Here is a 20,007-nt window from a genome sequence, read left to right as displayed (position 1 = left end):
TCCGGTCCCGAGCGGGCCGACCTGGCCTCGGCCCTGAAACTCACTGAGACCCAGGTGAAGATCTGGTTCCAGAACCGGAGATATAAAACCAAACGGCGCCAGATCGCGGCCGAGCTGGCGGCGTGCAGCTCAGCAAAGAATGTGGCTGTGAAAGTGCTGGTGAGGGACAATCTACACCAGTACCACCATGTGAATGGAGTACACATCCCAGTGACTGTGCCACTGTACCAGGCCCACCAGTACTACCCCTACCTGCAGTATTACAGTCAGCCCTGGAGCATGAACAGCATGTCCTGTAGAGGGATGATGATCTGAGGCTTGCTCTTTACCCTGGACTTCAACATGCATCGCTTCAAAAGACTTCTGAGCTGTGGGCAGCTTTTTTCTTCAGTTAATGCAGGGTGCAACACTGGGGAGGTTTTTGATCAAATAATATTTTTCTTCAAACTGATTTTCTCCCGAAATATAAATGATTTTCATTCATGATTAATGTTTGTCTTATAGCCTACCTCTATGGCACCATGTTCTTTTAAAGCAAAACATAAGCAGATATTCGTCAAGCATTCAGGATTTATAGAATTTTTCTCACCATGGCTTTAAAGTCAGAGATTCTGAGAGAGACCAAACGTTTTTTTATAATCTGGACATTAATAACATGGGTCGTAGGGCAAACCTTACCCTGCTGTGAACAAGCCATGTTGCAAAGCTCTTTTGAGACTGTCAATTAGATTATATCTGCATGAGGAAATCTCTGAATTCTACACCAAGATTTAAGTGTTTTGAGTTAAAAGTTCCAACTTTCTAACTGTCTGATCTGGTGGGGGGGTCAGAAAGGCAAAGGCCAAGGCTTCATAGGTCTTCCTTTTACGTATTGCAGCCTGACATTGCTGGGAGAGCAGAGTTTTGATCACCTCACAAATATGTTAGCATTCCCCCAGAAATGCTTTAAATAAAATACAAAATATATAAGATTGAACTACGAGGAGAAGAGAGAATGTCTAAATGCTAAAACACAGTTTAAATGCACTTGACAAAAAACCTGCTTTGAATTCAGCAGCACAATTAATCTAAATAATAATTTAATACAGTTGAAATGCTATTTCAATTATTCAGAAAGTGTATCAGTAAATACAGTGAATCAGGTCACGTTAAAATCAGCTATTAAAGTCGGCTCCTGACTCATGAGCCCATTTGAAGATCTGTAAGTTGCTCTCTCCCTCTCCTCCGTCACTGTCACAGTCCATTTTAAGAGACCAGACCGAGCAGAAAGGAATCCTGAATTTATACAAACCCAGCAGGAGAAAGCAGCTTCTCTGGAAGTGTGAGAAGTACGACCTGGACGGTGACATTTTTAGTAGGTATTCATGTTATTTATGGGACGTCTTTATTGATCATTAGTCTCAACGCAACACCTGTGAGAACACACTCTTTACAGGAGGTTTATGACCATTCTGGAGAGAACATCTCTGTGTGTATTGGCCGTTTTCTTCTCCACACAATGCTAAAGCAACAGGTTGTGCAGAGACAGCATGAAAAAATAACTCACTGTACGCTCTTTCAAAATGTGTGTGGGTGCAAAGGGACATGTCATACCAACAGTTGCATGCAAAGAAAAGCACACAACAGCAAACTGATTTTGGTTTTTACCTGTTTTATTAGAAGTCAAACTGGCACCTCCAAATGATATTTAAAAGCAGAACATTTGTTGTTATAGTAAAAAAAAAAGAAAGGAGGAGTGTTTTATGTGTGAGTCCTGCATAGGCCTGCGTGCTGCATGACTAATAGAGGGCCAATAGACCGTGGAGATGTTGCACCATGAGTCCAGGGCTTCGCAAGACAGCGCACATTAATCATGCCTTTCTGAAAAGACTGCACCCTCATCCCAAAGTGATACAATCAATAGTGACACTTGCTGTGAAAATAAAAACATTAATGTGACTAGTTCTTTGGAAGAGTTCTTAACTGATTCCATGTGACAGTCGTGTTGGTTTGACTGAACTTAAAAGATGTTCTGATTGTGGGCAGGAATCAGAAGACAAAATACCTATTGTATACTTATGCCACAAGTTAAGTGATATCCCTTTATGTCATCTTGTACAAGATGTTTGAAAGTATTTGTCGACAGAAAGGCAGGTATGTCTTTGTAAGTCCAGAAAATATTATAAATAAAAAATGAAATCAGTGAAGAGGCTGTGACACCGGAGAAATAGGATCTGAAATAGGTGCTTCAACTTCCCGTTTCCCACCACAAGCTACTTTGGGCCACAGGACAGGATCGCCCTGCACCAAACACTGGCACCGACCCAAACCTCATCTATCTCTCACATCAAAACACCACTTCAAGCTCTCCCTACTGTAAGTGGTTGGCATTGTTCAACAGGTTCCTGGGCATGAGAAATAACGTATCTCTTTTTGACTTTAAGTCCGCAAGGTACAATTAGGTAACTAATTATCTCTTCATTTTTTCACAGTGTATTTGCTATTCAGCTGAGATTCTGCAACAAAAAGGTCAGGGCTGTGGCTGTGAAGTAGGCCACTTTCTATGAGCTCTGATTATTCTCATTGTGCTGGTGAATGGTCAAGTATCTTCTTTTCCTGAAGCCCTTCTGTGTTGCCAGACTTGCCACACTCGAAAAGCGACCGAGACAAACCCCAGGACGATCATGATGCCTTTAAAGACCTCATCCAAATCAGCCCTTCGATTTATAACAAATAAGGTTTTTTTTGTTTCAGCTTTTTTGATCTGTTTTGATGTTATTACATATTAACATAATTGCAGTTGTAACAGTGCTACAAGAAAGTCTCATGGGGACGAAATACAAAGCAGTCTAACAATCACAGAAGTTAGAAAAAATGCTAACAGCTTAGATAAACTGTTTATACATGTCATCAAGTATGTCAGGTCAAAGTTGTAAAAACTGACTTTTTTATAGCAATGTCCCCCCCCCGTGGCACCACCACTTCAGTCCAGACGGAAATATCTCAACAACTATTGGATGGATATTTTGAGGATCTGCTCTCACTGTGCCTTCATGAATTCAACATGTCTCAACAGCCATTATATATCAACATAATCCGGTGCACTCTCTCCCCCGTCACACTTAACTCCAAGCAAATAAACGCTTAACCAAAATGAACTAGAAAAATATAGAATGTAGAACAAATATAGATTGGAACAAGGTAGACTAAAGAAAAATGAATGGAAAAATATAGAATATAGAAAAAATATAGAAAATAGAAATACATACAAATCTTTATCAAAATTTGCATGTAGATAAAAACAAGAATACAGACAAAAACATAGAACATAGAACAACTGAATATAAAAAAAACATGCTATTGATAAAAAGTGAACATGGACAAATCACCAGCTTAACATCAGCATGTTAGCATGCTTATATGTTAGCCCCATGTGTCCGAAAAACACAGTTTCCATTCCTGTGACGAGTGATTGAATCAGGCAGTGACTCAAACACCTCCTTTGTCTGGCTGCTTTAAGTTCAGCGACAGTGGAACTTGGTTGTTATTGTCTCGCGCCAGTTATCGATAACACAATCTCAGCAAGGGAAACATACCGAAACATGTGAAACCTGAATTCCCTATCCATTGCTCCATCAGCACTGAATCCCCACAGCCAGTGCCACTTCTTTAACTGCCTTCTCGGCGAGGAATGTGCTCCAGCCAGTAGGTCTCGGAGCCATCGAGCATTACTGTACGTATAAATAGTAAAGTTCAAGTATGTAAACATTTTGAGTTGGGCTTTATTTATGTGCCTCGCCATGAATGGGCTCATAAAGCAGAGAGAGAGAGAGAATAAAAGGAGGCCGAGAGACGTGCAGAAGAACATGTTCGTCTGCCTCATTAAACAATTGTCGGCAACAGCTTCCGTGACATTAAATGGCAGATTTAAATGGGACTTCTTAACGCCAGTGGTAACATGTCATTTTCTTTTGTATTTTTTGTCGCTGCCGATTTGTCAGCTGGGAGGAATGTGCCGAGGGTGGGGCCGAGCTACTGTCGAGCAACACCGGAATGACAGTCCTCACCTAAACTACGCTTGGCTGCACTTTTGAAGATACACATCTATTGACAGAGCGTTCTCTCAGGGCTCCTGGGCAGCAACTACACAATGAGTTTCCGATGGGCCTATTGTAACAAGAATCTTTTTCTCAAGGGCCCTGTTGATTAAACAATATCGTATTCACTTAACGGCTGCTGGCACGGAGACGTCTGGGTGAAGCAAGGTCGGGTGAGGCTTCCCGCTCCAGAGATGCAGACACTGACAATTGTTGATTGTTCTGTAAGAAACAAATATAATCAGCATTAAATGTTTTTGCTTTGGGGGAAATGCGAAACAAAAGTGTGTGTCTGTGTGTGTGTGTGTTTTGCTGCCATTAATGCGTTGGCCCTTAGCAGACACAGGACAGGACTCAGGAAGGAGAGAGGTCATGGTTAATACCTCTGTTTAAAGACAGATCTGCTTCCCTTTGACCTGGTCTCTCTCTCTCTCTCTCACTCTCTCACTCACTCACACACACACACACACACACACACACACACACACTAGCTCACACACGCCAACTCGCAAACACACACACACACACACAGACACACACACACAAACAGCATCTAATCCCACCCAGAGGACTCTTCAGGCTTGTTCCAGAAACTATTAGCAGATAGCATCAGTGCATGCAGGAATGTAAACATTTACAGTAAAGCTATAAGACATCAACTCCCTGTGGGGAAGACACATCCATCACATGGAAAACGCATCAGCTCTCACAAGCCCCCTCTGGTTTTAAAAAGGAAATTAGACATCACACCTCTGTGGCCAATTTGAGCCGCTCCACACAATCAGCCCTCATTGTTGTGACCATGCTGCAGTGCAAACAGTGACTGTCATGCAACCAAAGAAGAAGAATTTCATGTAACTGTACAATTCAAACTGCTCTTGATAAATCTTGTTATTTGGTTTTAGGCCGAGCGGAGTTGACAGGTGGAAACAGCTATTTTAGCCCATTGGTCAGAGCAGCGTGTCTGTAAAGAGAGGCACTGGTTCCAGGTCTGTTAGTCAGAGCAGGAGCAGAGGTCATGATGAGGATTAGGGAAGATAGAAAGATGAGCCCACCCAGAACTCATAAAGAACAGGCTAATTTTTAAGAAAGTCTGTGAGTGTGTATTTGTAGACAGATTGAGAAAAAGGTGAAGCTTGTGAGGAAGTCAAAAGTAACAGAAAAAATACACCACATCATATAGGCAGAGGTGTGAAGTACAAATACTTTTTTACTGTACCTAAGCAGATAAGTAGTAGGTATGTATTTTACTTGAGTATTGTATATATATATTATTTAGTTAAAGTGTGGTTTTATAAAAACTTTTATATTTTGATTAAATTTTGAATCAGTACTTATATTCTTACTTGAGTATAAGTATTTGTACTTCGCCTTCTTTTGCTACCTCGGTATATATACATTATTCAAATTTGTTAGAATATTATTATTTCTCAAACAATTCCTATAATATACAACTAGAATAACTAGTTGAGTAGTTTTTGTATAATCCTGCTAATGAACAAAATAACCAGAAAACAAACAAATGCATACAAAAACTTAATCTTTGTTGTTGTCTCTGCATCCATAGAAGCAGCATGTCTGTCAGTGGTTGAGCTCCTCTCTCCATAGATGGACAGGAAGTATTTCAAAGTTCTACATTTCCTTCCTCCGACTCCTTACGTCTCCCACACACATGCTCCGACACACCCACCCACCCACCCACCCACACACACACACACACACACACACACACACACACACACACACACACACACACACACACACACACACACACACAACTCTCCTCCAGAGCCAGCCAGAGGAATCCAAATGTTTTAATTAGCAGTGATAAGAAAAGACAAGGAGAGCACTGAGCAGTCTCATATCAGTGAGCTGATAAAAAAACTACTCAGGCCCCACTTACGGCCTCTCAACCTTCCCTCCTCCTCCTCCACCTCCTCTTCCGGCATGGTCTGCACCTCCGGTGAAAGAGACGCTCATCACTGCCGTGTTAAACAGAAAGCATCCAGGTGTCATATTTTAGATATCATCACAACCACAAATAAAGCTGCACCTTTGCCCACTTTGCTATTTGCAGTTTAAATGATCACTTGGAGCTGTTTTGTTTTATCCTTTTCTTTTAGGCCACATCAGTCACCACCGACTGCAGATTTAGGATGTAGACTCAGAGCTAAAAAATGTCCTAACCTTGAACCAATGTTCACACACACACCAAGCTGGTGCTCACTGAGGGATACTAGTGTAAACTAGGAGGGACCTCCCTGATGCTGGTAACAAATTCAAACTTTTAACCTGGACTCTCCCAATAACTTTGCACAGCAAAAAACAAGGATTGAAAAAAATTAAATAAGTTACATTAATTATAAAATGGCTTCAGTATAAATCACTGCTGATGATATCTGTGTGTAATAAAAACTGAATTTGTAAGATTGTTTTCAGTGAGTGATTGAATGGCTCTCGATTTCGCCGGACCAGTTTGTGAGGACCACGCTCCGAGGCACAAGCAGTTAAGCTTATTTGACAGGATAGGAAGACAGCTTGGCTTTCAAGATCAAGTTCAAAGGGCAGCAGGCCTGTTTCTTCCTCAGTGTCCCTGACTGCACCTGCGTCGCTTCAACACACACACACACGCACGCACACAGACACACAAGTGCACATGCAAGGAATCTTGTCCACACCGCCTCCACGCCACTGACAGACGACTTCAGTTTTGGTCTCAGGCAGTTTGTGTGAAAACCTGGGTGTCTTTGCGCTTGCACACGTGCTGGATGTGCACAGAGAAAGAGAGTGTGTGTGTGTCTTAGGTTGCAGTTCTCTGAAGTGTTTGTTAGAAGATTTTATGACCTCGCTTACCTTTTTAAAGGGATTTGTCACAACATTGGGGGAGGGGGGGCTGCACACCTGCAATCAGCCGTAACATTGCTGCAAGTTCATCAGATCCAGCTTTACTCCCAACGGCCCAAAGGGATAAGTATGTGTTTGTGTGTGCAAATGTATTTAGCTTTTTGCTTTGACCACGAAAGAACTCTGGCAGTTTTCAGTAAGGGATCCCTCCTTAGGCAGCACAGTGAAAATACTCCATCTTTACACTATTAAGATAGACGATGCGTCTACACTTCCTCCCACTACCCAGGACTGAAGCCAAATTTCACTAATGCTACAATCTTGCACATTTGGAGCCAGAGCCCGCACAGTGGGAATCAGGGTGTAGAGCAGCACTATCAAGGTCCCGCTGATACGAATACTCTACCATTTGTGAGTCGGTCTCAGCTGTCAATCTTGACCACACTCAATCATGGCCTCACAAAGAATAACTAATTAAAAAAAATAAAATACTTGAAAAACTTAGCAAGCACTGGAAAATAAGTGTGATAAGAACAACCTAAAATGACAAAAAGGACATCTGGGCATCATTTTTAGTTTGGCCCATGTCCCGTCCACTAACATGGAGAAGGCAGGGTTTATGACCTGTACGACAGCCAGCCACCAGGTGGTGATGGAGAGGCTTCACTTGCAGGGAGACGTAATATAGTCCATGCTTGACACGCAGTACACATAACCTAACTATAGACTCCCACTGATTCCATATTGTTTTTATCATCACACTTTTTCTGTTCATGTAAAATATAAAAATCAGTTTCTCTGTCATGGTAGTGTAATTACATGTCTTATTAGCATAGAAAGTCACCCCAAACACAATGGAACAGCTTTCTATTCAGTTTAAATCCTCCATGATGTTTTTTTTATTGCACAAGAAGTGAGAAGGATCATAACTCACATAAACTATAGCTGCACCTCTCCATGTTGTCCAGCATCTTCTGCAGGCTTACAGTAACACCCCATGCTGATAGTCCAAACAGCTGTTTTCTTCCACTGTTGCAGCTTTTTTCTCACAAAGGAACTGCTGTGTGGGTGAGTATGTGCGTGTGGGTGAGTATGTGTGTTAGTTAATGATCATCTTGTATCCGTGATATCCTTGACAGTGGTGGGAAGAATTTCTCCTCCCCAACTTGTTCTCTTAAGTGATGACAGGAGCCGTATCTCCCCACAGCAGCCTAATTCTCTACAGCAGTGTATCATGGGAAACAGTCGAGCCACAACTGGCACAGTTGGCTGATGGGTCTGTTTGGTCGTCCCTTATCTGGGATTCACATTTTGCTATGCTTCATTATTCAGTCTGACGCTGCATTCCTGGTGTCTTCTTAGGTTCATGTTACAGTTAATGATGAATTAACTATATAGCCAAGGACCATTTTGAAGTCTAAATGTGAAGACAGAAGGGCCTGTCGGAAGAAATGTAAAACATCGACTGAATTATATAAGTATATAGGTAATGAGGGCCAGGCTTCAGGACATCATTGCACCAGATGCCCATAAATGCAGTGAATTGTAAAATCACACTTAGTAAAGGCAAAAAATGTCAAAACACAAGGATTCAATGCAACAGGTTTATTTAACCCAGTATAAAATAAAAATAATATAAAATGACCTGGGGTTTTATTTCTCAGTTTATAGTACCATGACATTTGGTGGTATGCTGGAACACAGTTTAAAAGCTCAAGGAAATAATGTCACTACTCACTGTCCCCCCGGAAAAGGCAAGAAGCTCCGGACCCTCTGAGTCCAGCGGTGAAGAAAACCTGCCCTGAGGCTCCATCCTTCATCCAGAAACTTAGTATGAACTGTGCTTTCACAGAATTATGGGCTCCCTTCTCCTCTAGCCGTGAAGATGAGCTGGCAAACAACAGTCCAAACAGTTCACATGTTGGGTTTGTGCTGATTTATCAACACTACTGACTGGAGCAGCACTCCAATGTGGTCTCCTTCCCTTTAACGTGAGATACATACTCTTATACAACCCTGAGGTTTTAATTGTGAAACCTGCACATAACTACTAACTAAGGAGTTAAACAAATGTGGGTCACTGATAAATTTATTAAAAAAAACTGAAGCAAGTCATAGATTCTCCAGGGCCCAAGTCAACTGTGAAGCAATTAGTTCGAGGAAATGTGATTCTGGACATGTTGTTCAGTTATATTACACCCATATAGCAAAATTGCGCAGTTTAGGTTAACATCAGATTACACCTTACCTAGAGAACTGCATGTTTGGCAATAAAGGCTCACATTTGTTTTGGGACTATTTGGACCATGTTTGCTATTTTACAAGTGGGCCACTTAAGGTTCACTTCCACAAGAAGGCCAGAAGACTGAGGCGGCCCCTTATGCTAGCCACATACACAGCTAAAGAATCAGAAAATGTAGGTGCTGGTGCATTTTCCCCATTTAGCTTTTGTCTCAAGATCAGAATTCAGTTTCACTTTTTTTTTTATCCACATGGTGCATGTTCTAAAATAAAATTATGTTTGATAAAATGACAACCTTACTAAGCATTGGACCCCATAGTCTCAGGGACCCACAGCACATCACAAGAGCCCCCAGTGTGATCCGACCCTAAAGTGGAGTCAGATTGAGGATAATATTACAGCATCACTTCAACAAAAGAAAAGCCCTCTATTCTCAGAAAAACAGTTGATATCAAATTGCATTGATCCAGTTAGCACTTCGCTTGTGGTTAATAATGGGAATGGAACATGATGAAGATCAGAGATTATGTCTCAATTCGTGATTATCTTGTCTGCAGATCAAGTTTGACAAAAGGCCTCTAAACAAATCATACCAACCATAACCACGTATCACATGTTGTTTTAATTGCTAAACATTTGGGGGAAAAGGCTTTCTGCTTCAGTCTCTCGTCTCTCCTCCTCTCCTGGCTTCTTATACCTCCTCTTCTCACTCCAGAGTGGGAAAGACAGCAGCTCCTTTATCCAGCGGCACCAGCAAGGAGCATGAGATCACACGCTGTATGTGTCTGTGTGTATTAGACGAGGAGCCTGCAATCACACCTCATCTATTAGCCGCGGCCGAGGACGGGATAAAGTGGACATTATGGCACAATCCTGTATCACTCTGTAATTCATGCTGAGTGGTGCAGTCATGATTTGGTTTAATATATGGAGAGAGATCTGACTGGAGGAGCAACAAAAGAGTCATAAATATGTGGAGAGGCAGAGCAGGAGAGTTGTTTTAGAGGACCTGAGTCCTTCAGGCGTTCACATTCCTAAGTACCCTTCGAAAGTGTGTGTGTTTGTGTGTGTGTGTCTGTGTGAAATACACCCCTCCACAGGTGCTTGCTGTATGGGGCTATGACCGGAGGCTTGAGTTTCCAAAACATGGGCTTACACCAATACACAAGGGAGCAAATATGCGTGTGTGTTTCTGCCAGCCCTTCATCAACTTGTACAGATCGTTTCCACTGTACAAGATGGACGTAGTGTGTGTGTGTGGGGGTGTGAGTGTGTGTGGGTTTGTGCACATGTGTTATTGTCCAAATAAAGTCAGGCGGGACGGCCTTGGATTAGGGCTGATATTCACTTGAGAAGGGAAAGTGTTCCAAGTTTGGTTGGTGAGCAAAACAGCTACTGATCTACACACACACACACTACGTCACATTGATTATGACTGACATTATAAAGTGTGTCACTCTGAGAGCAACAACTACATCCTCTCTTTCATAGCTCTGTAATTACAACTGTCACATTGTTCTGTTTAAAGGATGTAATTGGATCATTATTCATTGTTGTGGTGTAGCACTAGTAAAATAATGGAAGACCTTCGATTAAGACCTTTACTGAGCGACATGGCCCCCCCCCTGTATATATATATATATATATATATATATAAAACCCTGTAGTGTCCATGTTTAATTAATTTTCATGCCAGTGGTTTTTTTTTAAATGCTAAAAGTGTTTTTGGAAATACAGAAGGGACACATACTTGAATTTCAGGGACGCAGGTTGAGTGAAACTTAGTGTTACGTGGGGAGGACTAATTTGTGTTGGTTTTGAAGTCTCTTGCATTTTCATTAACCCCATTCTTATTTCCCTTTTTGTGTCTAACTGAACAGAGCTTTATTAGTAACTGAAGAGATAGAGTAACCTTCATGAGGTGAAAACATAGCCTCCTTCGCAGAGGTAATAAAACCTCCACACATGTATCAAGTAAATGTCACCAACATAAATAATAATTAGAAACACAATAGGACATTAAAAGTAGAATGAGGAAACATTGAGGGAAGAGAAACCTTTTTTATGAACTGAAAGACAGAGAATTTCATACAAATTACAGACAAATCTGAAGTCCAAATGTGAAATGGGGATTTTGTCGCTAAATATGGCTATCAACCCATTTGACAGGTTTTTTTGTCACAAATAGTTTTGGCTGGAGAATTGTCAGATCCAGAACTTACTCAAACTCTATTATAACCTCTGCCATGGCTCAGTTTCACCTGTCGACTCAACAGTGACTGATGCAGGATGGTATGAAATGTCTTTTTTTAAATTGACACAATCAACATTTAACTATATTTGCTCAGATGTAATTCTATGTTTGGCTTATTTCTTATACTTTAAACTTCTTCAGCACTAATATTTAGGGCCCGAGCACTGACAGACAGTGAGGCCCTATTGAAATTGTAACGATTAATATTATTATTATTCAGGCAAATGAATTGGCTTTCTGAGGGCTTTAACATTTTCAAATTCGCAACTCTTGCGCAGAAGTAAACCGCACATCTCCTGCGCAGGATTCATTTATTTTAATTCAAATATTTTTTTTACAATTTGTTCTCTTTGCCCACAAAAATATGTTATCATATTTTCAACATTTAATCAATCTATTTCACTTTCATATCAAATTCCACTTTTGCCTTCTCTGGTTATTATACTTATAAGTGCAGACTGCATCATGTGATGAGCCTCTCTCTCCTTACTGTTTGAATGCAGGCAAGTTCAAATTGTGTTTTCACTGTCGTGGGTCAAAGTTGAAACCTGCACCTGTGTTCAAGACTAAACAACTGTACCTGCCTCAAACTGAAAAAAAATACCTGAAAACATACACAAACTCACCATGTGCCTTACAGATGTGAATTAGGGCAGCTTCTCCATTTCATCCATCCATTTGTTTACTAGGGACCCAACATAAAAATCCCTGAAACACAACTAGATAAAATGGCAGTGTGTAAGAATCTTCTATTCATCTTCACACACAGCATTCGGAAACTGTTAAGAAAATCAAAAGACAGCTCCCATTATTTATGAGCAGAGAATAATGAGTGCCCTGCTGCTCAGTCTTTATTCATCGAGTGCAATTCAGTGTCTGAGACAATCAGACATCAATCATTAAGAATGACAGCTTCCATTTATGTGTACAGATACATATCTTATGAGATACTGACTTCCATAAAATCCGGGGTTAAATTCTTCTTTCGGACATAGTACATTGTACACAACCTTTGCGGTCAAGCAAGATATTGAAACTCAGTAGTTCACAAGCTGAGAACAGGCTCCCAGCTACAGTTAATGGACAGACCCTTAATGCTGCCCTGACCTGATCTGATCTGCCAAACACGTGCATAGGACTGAAGATGAATGGATGATCCAGGAGTTGAATGAACACATGACTGGAGAAAACTAATTTAAATCGTGTATTTGCCGGAAATAAAATTCAAATAAGTAGTTAAGTAATTAAAAATAAATTACACACACACTTCAGACACCTTAGAGCTACTGACAATTTGAATATTTGTTTAACACAATTGGCACTGCTCTTCCAGCTGTGGGACATGATTAACCAGACATACCTCATATTTATTTAACTGTCAATAGCCAAACAAAAATGTCACCAAAATCGGAACTATGGCCTTTTCGTTAATCTATGGAATCATTCAATTCTATTGGACTATCTTTCAAATAGACCGGTTCAATTAGTAGGGTATAAAAGAGGGTCTAACTTGCCAATGTGAGAAGGGCTGCTCTGATTTTCTATAAAGGTATCTGAGGAAAATTTAGAGACAAAAGATCTCAGCTGGGTCAGTTTTCAATTAATTCTAAATGGCAGAAAAACTTCAAATTTGGAACAAATCAATAATCTAATTCAGATAAAGAAGTGAAAAAAAGACTGGGATCTGCTAACTCAAACTTTGAATGGATGTAAAAAAGAATCTGGTCCTATACCAACGTTTTGTAAACTACTGTAACAAGCAAAGAAACTCTACTGCCCTCTGCTGACTACCTTTCAAAATGAAAACTTGTGCGTTTTTCACATTTATCCTTGGCTTGGACAAACGTATTGGCCTCTAGAATGGCTGTAGTCAAACCATACCTAGTGTCTAAAAGTCGCTGCAGTAATATGCCTACTCGAGCTGTCTTTCTTATCTGCTATGTCTGAAAGGGATGGGACATCTGAGGTGGACTTTAGGTCAGATTCTATGTGCGTATGGAAGTGTCTCCTCACAGAGCGATGTTGAGAGGAGGTCTCTACAGCTCAGCCTCCTTGTGCTGCGCTCTCCTCTTGTTGTGCTGGTGCTTGGTGAGTCCGTATTTGAAGAACTCGTACACCGACCAGCTGATGGCTGTGGAGGGCACCTGGTAAATCACCCTTGCCTGGACCCCTTTGAAGAAGCCCTTCAGGCCGCCCAACCTATACACCGTCCGGAAGGCGTGGGCGAGGCCTGAGATCTGTCTGTGGGCTCCCTGGCCTTGGCCCTTGCCGGGGCCTTGGCTCGAGGACAGGCAGCTGAGGGTGAGAGACTCCTGGGTGTTGAGCAGGGTCTTGCAGACGTCGAGCGGTGTCGTGGCCGCAGCTGCGATGGCTCCGGCCAAAGCTCCCGACAACATGTGGGATGAGGGATTGTACTGTCTGTGGGGGTTGAGCACCTCCTGTAGGTACTCGTAGGTCATGAAGTGGAGCGCCTGGAAGGGCACGTTCATGGTGAGCTGGGTGGTGTAGCTGCGGTAGAAAGCAGCAGGGCCCTCTTTCTGCCATACAGCGCGTATACAGTCCGACACGCCGCGGTATGGAGAATTATACATCTGCATGCGCTGCTTCACCACTGAGGACACGGGTGTAGATGTATCGATGGAGGAGAGGACCATAGACGATCGTGGTTGGCCAGTGCGAAGATGGAAAAGATAGAAGAAAGAAAAAACACATTAGTTGACTATAACCTGCAGTGGTGTTAATATAGGTTTGATGACCACACAAAGATGCAGTGCGTCATTTAAACAGTATCTGCTTAGACAGCTGCAGCCCATCGACCAGCTGCTCACGAGGACTTGGACCAGTGTCCTTCTACTGACGTGTTAGGGCAGCTGGACTAGAGGCAGCTGTGAAAGACAATATGTTGGACTGCAGGGTTAAGGCCAACACGTGAAGGTGGCCAGACACAACACCTGCACGTTTCTCTATTGAAATCTCTGTATGGAAAGCAGAGAGAGATAATGAGCTCAAGTGGCATTGGACAATAAAAAGTTGCTCTTACCTTCGGTTGGGTTCATGGCTGCATCATGAAGAAGCGTTGCCACACACCCAGCGGTTCCTGAAATAAACACGCCTCGGAAATTACTACACGTTATTATCGCGAAGAAGGCACAAAGAAAACAGAGGCTTAAGTAAAGAGTAGAATAGAAAAGAAAAGCATTTTGCAAGAGCAAGAGACTATCTCATCGTGTCACAGCCTGCACTGCCTTACTCCTAATAGCTGCAGATAACATTTAAAAAAAACAATATCATCAGAGCAGAACTGGTGCTTAGTCAGGAAACTGCACAGGTGTAAACTACAGAACACTCCAGAACAAATGCAGGAGGTCAAACCTGACCAAAGAGTGACACCTGCTGGACAAGTCAGTCCATCTGAACCAAACGCATGAGCTTTAAAAGACACGACCTACAGAGGATAGAGCAGATGAGACGGCAGAAAGAAGACTTACCCAGCCTCCTACTTAACTGGAAAAGAATGAAAAGCAAGAGAGTCAAGAGATTAAGAGCAAGGTTTCAAAATTGAATCTTTGCCTGACTCTTTCTATTTTTCATAGCTTTACTAAACTTGACCCAAATCGTTTCACAAAATCCAGCAATAGATTTGACAGCTGACCCTTGCACTTCTCTAGTGTACAGCTGGAGGTATTCAAAGGCTCTATCCAATTAGTAGGCCTGCCAGGGGTTTTCAAGACTGATCAGGTCACGTCAGCTGTGTGCAGGGATTAGGCTGAGTCAGCATTGCTTAGCTGTCCACCGTACCAACGTACCAATTTATCTATAGTGCTAAGAAAACGTATTTTTGTGTCTATACGGTAAATCTGGAGAGTACACTTTTTTCACAACTTGATATTTTGCAGCCTCATGCTAAAACTACGTTGTTTCCCTCATCAGTCCACACTGAAAACCTCAAAACGATAATGCAAAAAACACATTTCAGAAATGTAAAAATTGGAAAGCAGAAATATCGAAAGATTTGTCCAATCAATTGGATTTCCCACATCTAAATTTCAAGTTAATCCATAGAAATAGTCTAAATACCTTGGTTATGCTTGATGTGCTAAATGTGCTAAATTACGTTTTTGCTTTCTTGTTTGGAGATTTTAAGTGTAGATTAATGGATCTTTTTTAAATTTTAGCATAAAGCCAGACTTCATACTTCTGTGTCGTTGTGAGCATTTATACTCGTGCCCTGGTGTGTCACGAGTGGATCACATTGGAGTTGTAGCTAATAAAACGTAACACCTGTTAGTTATATTTAAAAACAGATTTACTGAAAAGAGAAAAGACGTTGGAGATTATGTGTATGACTGTTAAACCGATTGAGGCAGGAGGAAGGTGAGTGTTGTGTTATTGCCACTGAGAGACATGGATAGGACGCACTATCGAGCAGAATAATCCCAGTTGTTGTTGTCTTTGTCGTCAAAACGCGTATGACATTTCTAGTTTTTCAGGCTACGGCATAAAGTACCAGGCCACACTAAACCAGCAGTGTTGATCTAACACAGAAGTATAAACCGGCTTTTAGGCTTCAACATAAAAAACATGTGAAAGAAGTGAAGGGGTCAAAACACTTTCTGAATGCGTATATGTATGTTTGTGATACCATTAGCCAAATGACTGTTTGCCCCTGGATGAATGAGATCACTAAGAGTCTTTTTTAGTTTCTCATAGCTGGCGAAATACAGGGCATGGGCAGGTCCCGCCCCCACCGCCGTCACATTGAGCCCTCTCATCGGCCGCCAGACTCCCTCCGTGGCCACTATTCGCCGAAGGGCATCCATTACGTTTCTGTAGCGGGCTGCTGGTTCGGGCTGGAGGCACTGCATTCGTGTCTGGAAGAGATGGAATGAGAAACAAAATTTAAGTCAAAAACATTGTGTTGCCTTTTCAGCCTACATGGTTAGGGAAACATTCTTAATACACTCAGTTAATTTGATTTAAATAACAAAATGAGATGCATCATTTAAGTCTATTAATTTGTGTGCCTTTTACAGCAAATAATAAAACAGCAATGGGGAGAGCCCTGAATACACTGTAGTGTGAATACGCTGCTGAGTGAGGGAAATGAGGTGTGTGTGTTTGTTTATGTATATGCATAATTGAATAGACGGAAGTTTGGAATTACAAGCTCCAAGGTCACAAAGGGACATAAGCAGACTTCCTGTAAGCCTCTTTTCCCACTGACCCTGAGGCCCACCTTCGTCCCCTCCTCCGAACACACGCACAGATAAATAAGACAAAACAAACATTAACTAAAGGACGTGCAGAGGATCAGCATTTGGGCCTCCTGTTGTGCAGTTTAAAAAGAAGGTTGACAAAAAAAAGCAGCCGACACAAAACTTCCAGCCAGATGGAAAATCGTACACCCCATGCATGTGGTTTACTAGTGTAAACATGACCGCGTATCATCCTATGCAGCTGTGGAATGCAGGGCATGAAGAGAGCTAGCTAACCGTGGTACAAACCCATTCATCAAGTTACTTCATGTCTGGCACACAAACATGAGAGTGAGGAGTGGCTGTGGTGTCGGTAATCTGCTCCTCACTCATTCATTCATTCATGGCTGTCTGATACACACGCACAAACACATGCATGCACAGAGGTCCTTCCAGCCATGTTATCTGCTGTTTGTCTTTACCATGTGCTCACATATCGCTAAAGAAATGACCTTTGTGCACAATGTATAGACTTTGTCCCCACACTGTTGGGAAAACAGAGCAGACTTTTTTGGGTGTTTCTCTCAATGGCTGGTAAAACCATCCACATGTGAAGTGTGCACTCAGACAAACCTTCAGATGCAGCCAGCTTATTCTAAATCCACAACCAATTACTGGGATTTAAGATACATTAAAATGGGGAATGGCAATCTATTGTAAACTATAATTACACAATCTCTTAAGTGAGGAGATTATCGTGCAGGAGTGAGCGCCTTTATTTGACACAGCGGGAGACGTTCAAGAAAACAGAGATGTGTTTGCTGTATACAAAAGGAAAGGGATGTGTTTGAAGCATGCCAAATATTTCTCAAATTTATGCAATAGCTTTTGCAATCGCTTTGAGAAGTGTTTTCCTGTTGAACATTGGACAATGCCCCAGATCTCTGTTGTTTTGTGTGGCCAAAGGTTGAGCTCCGTTACCAGACACTGTACAACACCGAGAAGGATCTGTAAACACTGGTGCTGTCCTGGATCAGGGACAGAGGTGGACCACAGGTGGAGGAGACGTGTGTGAAGCGTGGGCACATTGAACAGCCTGTCAGCCTGACACGGACAGCTGACCACACCAAGCTCATTGTCTCTCCCCCTCTTCTCTCGGGTCCTCTCACACCAACAATCACATGTGCTGCAGCCAGCTGACCTCTCGGGGGTCAATAGGTCATGCATCCTTAGCTGGGTTGACAGTATGAGTAAAAAAAAAAAAAAGGCCACATTATACAACTAACACACATAACAAATGAGATCCCGTGGTCAGAAGTGGCCCTGTGTAGAAGCACTGACTCACATGTGATCAGGAGAACTATGTAAACAATTGGACATGATGTGTGACGCAGGGGGGCCTGAGGCTAGCACGCTGTCTGATAGGAAGCTGAAAGGGACAAAATACTTATACAACTTAAGAGCAATTCGTCCCTATGTGTGTTAAAGGAAGAGAAACAGCTTTAGCTAAGATAAATAAGATGCAAGCATCTGATGGTTGTTTGCAACTTAGCTTAGCTCTCCTGGAACTTTTACCCCGTTGATGCAGTTGTTTACTTTTATAAGCATATCTGTTACTTAATATTGTCCATTTCCTGACACGTAACACTGGTTGTGCAACCTTATGTGACCTGAGGGTCGGACAGCAGCAGTTTGATTTGATTTTGTTCTGCAGTTTAGCACAACGTGTGCACACGGGCGACCGTGCTAAATGTTGTCATAACGACCCCAAGGCTCAACTCAGTGATAGCATGCTAGCAGGTTAGCTAGTGTGGGTATGAGATGCTAACGGGGCTGACTGACCTTGCCTCACAGCTAATGAGCTATGCTACCAAAACACGTGAAGCTACACGAATAAACACATGTACGACACAGCCGAGTGGGGGGTGCAGGCTCGTGGCACGCTGTGGGGGGGTTAGCTGGTTAGCCGCAGAGTGGTGCTATGCTACCTTGACACAGTCGATGGGGAACATGAGGCAGTGCTCCATGATCCCGGCCACGGCTCCGGCTAACATGTGGGTGCTAGTGGAGGCTCCCTGTGGCAGACCCTCATAGTCCGGCTCGGTGTCCTCCGTCCCTGCGTCCTGTGCCCCGCGGAGGAACTCGACAGTCTGGAGCTCCGTCTCGCCTCCGATCCGGGGGGTCAGGCTCCCCACGATACTTTCGGAAACTCCCCAGAATCTGCCCCCCAGCCATCGAACTTCAGCCCCGGCGGAGGCACCAGCAACCCCGGGATCGCCGCCTGTCGTCTCCGCTGTCATCCGACGCCTCCGCACAAATCCAGCAGCTTCCATGAGAAACTGGGTGTCTGCGTCGAGTCTGTGGGCGCGCGGGCGCGGCGGCTCTCGGGTGCTTTCGGTCCCGAAACTTTTACATTCCCTCGGGGTGATTTCCGTTCCACGGCTGCTTGGCTCCGCCACCGTTCCCTCCCCGCCTCCCGGCCACAGCCAAGCAGGGAATCCGAGGCAGCGGTCACACACACGCCGAGGAGCCTGATCGCAGGCCTCGGCCACTAACTCCGCTCTGATTGGTTGATAAAGCCAAGTCCAACTTACGCTATTGGCCAATGCACATGTCACTCACGACTGTGGTTAAACTTAAAACCTTGTCATGTGGCACTTGACAGGGAATTTCAGAATGACAACTGCATCTGTGGTGTCCAGCACACGTGTAGGTCAGTGCAGGTCAGTGTAAGAGAGAGACTCACAGACCATTCAAGGACATGGTTTCATTTGAATTTGGTTACATTTCAGATGTCCAAACCAAATTTCCAAATCATAAAACTCAACACAACTGAACTGCTCTTTTATGGCGTTTTATTTTTTAAGTTGATGTTTGTCAATAGATGCCTGTAGCTTGATTTTTGGGTATTCTGAACCAAATTGCCTTAAGGATTAATAAATTTGTATTGTATTGTGCAACAAATATCATTTGGGGCGGTGTGGCCTAGGGGGTAGAGTGGTCGTTCTCCAACAAGAAGGTTGCCTGTTCAATCCCCACTCTTCCCCATCTGCATGCCGAAGTGTCCTTGGCAAGATACTGAACCCCTAAATGGCCCCTCATAAAATAATGAGTGTACTAATTGTAAGTCGCTTTGGACAAAAGCGTCAGCCAAATGACATGTAATGTAATGTAATTTCCAAGTGACACAACATGTGTAAATGTCAAGATCCCCCTCAGATGGGGTACCAACAAAATATGCCACGATGTAGTTTGGATCTGTGATGTATTTTCATATCGATTCATCTGTAATTTATGCTTTCTCTAATGAAATATGATACTTATAATATGCAGGAGAAATCAGAAAACCCATGTATTTTGTGACTTTGTCCAGTGTCCCTCCATTTTGAAGTTGCA

General features: G+C 42.7%; 1 protein-coding gene across 1 annotated transcript; it reads right to left on the bottom strand.

Annotated features, from left to right (window-relative positions):
* Window positions 1–12,222: 12,222 nt before the first annotated feature.
* Window positions 12,223–19,171, bottom strand: slc25a28 (solute carrier family 25 member 28). Its single transcript, XM_061086965.1, has 4 exons — window positions 18,600–19,171; window positions 16,059–16,287; window positions 14,457–14,513; window positions 12,223–14,027 (listed from the first exon to the last, which is right to left on the bottom strand). Exons 1-4 carry the CDS (start codon window positions 18,942–18,944, stop codon window positions 13,453–13,455), a joined length of 1,206 nt encoding a protein of 401 aa, XP_060942948.1. The 5' UTR covers window positions 18,945–19,171; the 3' UTR covers window positions 12,223–13,452.
* Window positions 19,172–20,007: the final 836 nt, after the last annotated feature.

Source organism: Limanda limanda, chromosome 15 (assembly GCF_963576545.1).
Source record: "Limanda limanda chromosome 15, fLimLim1.1, whole genome shotgun sequence".
NCBI lineage: Eukaryota > Metazoa > Chordata > Actinopteri > Pleuronectiformes > Pleuronectidae > Limanda > Limanda limanda.
This window is presented reverse-complemented; position numbering and strand designations above follow the sequence as displayed.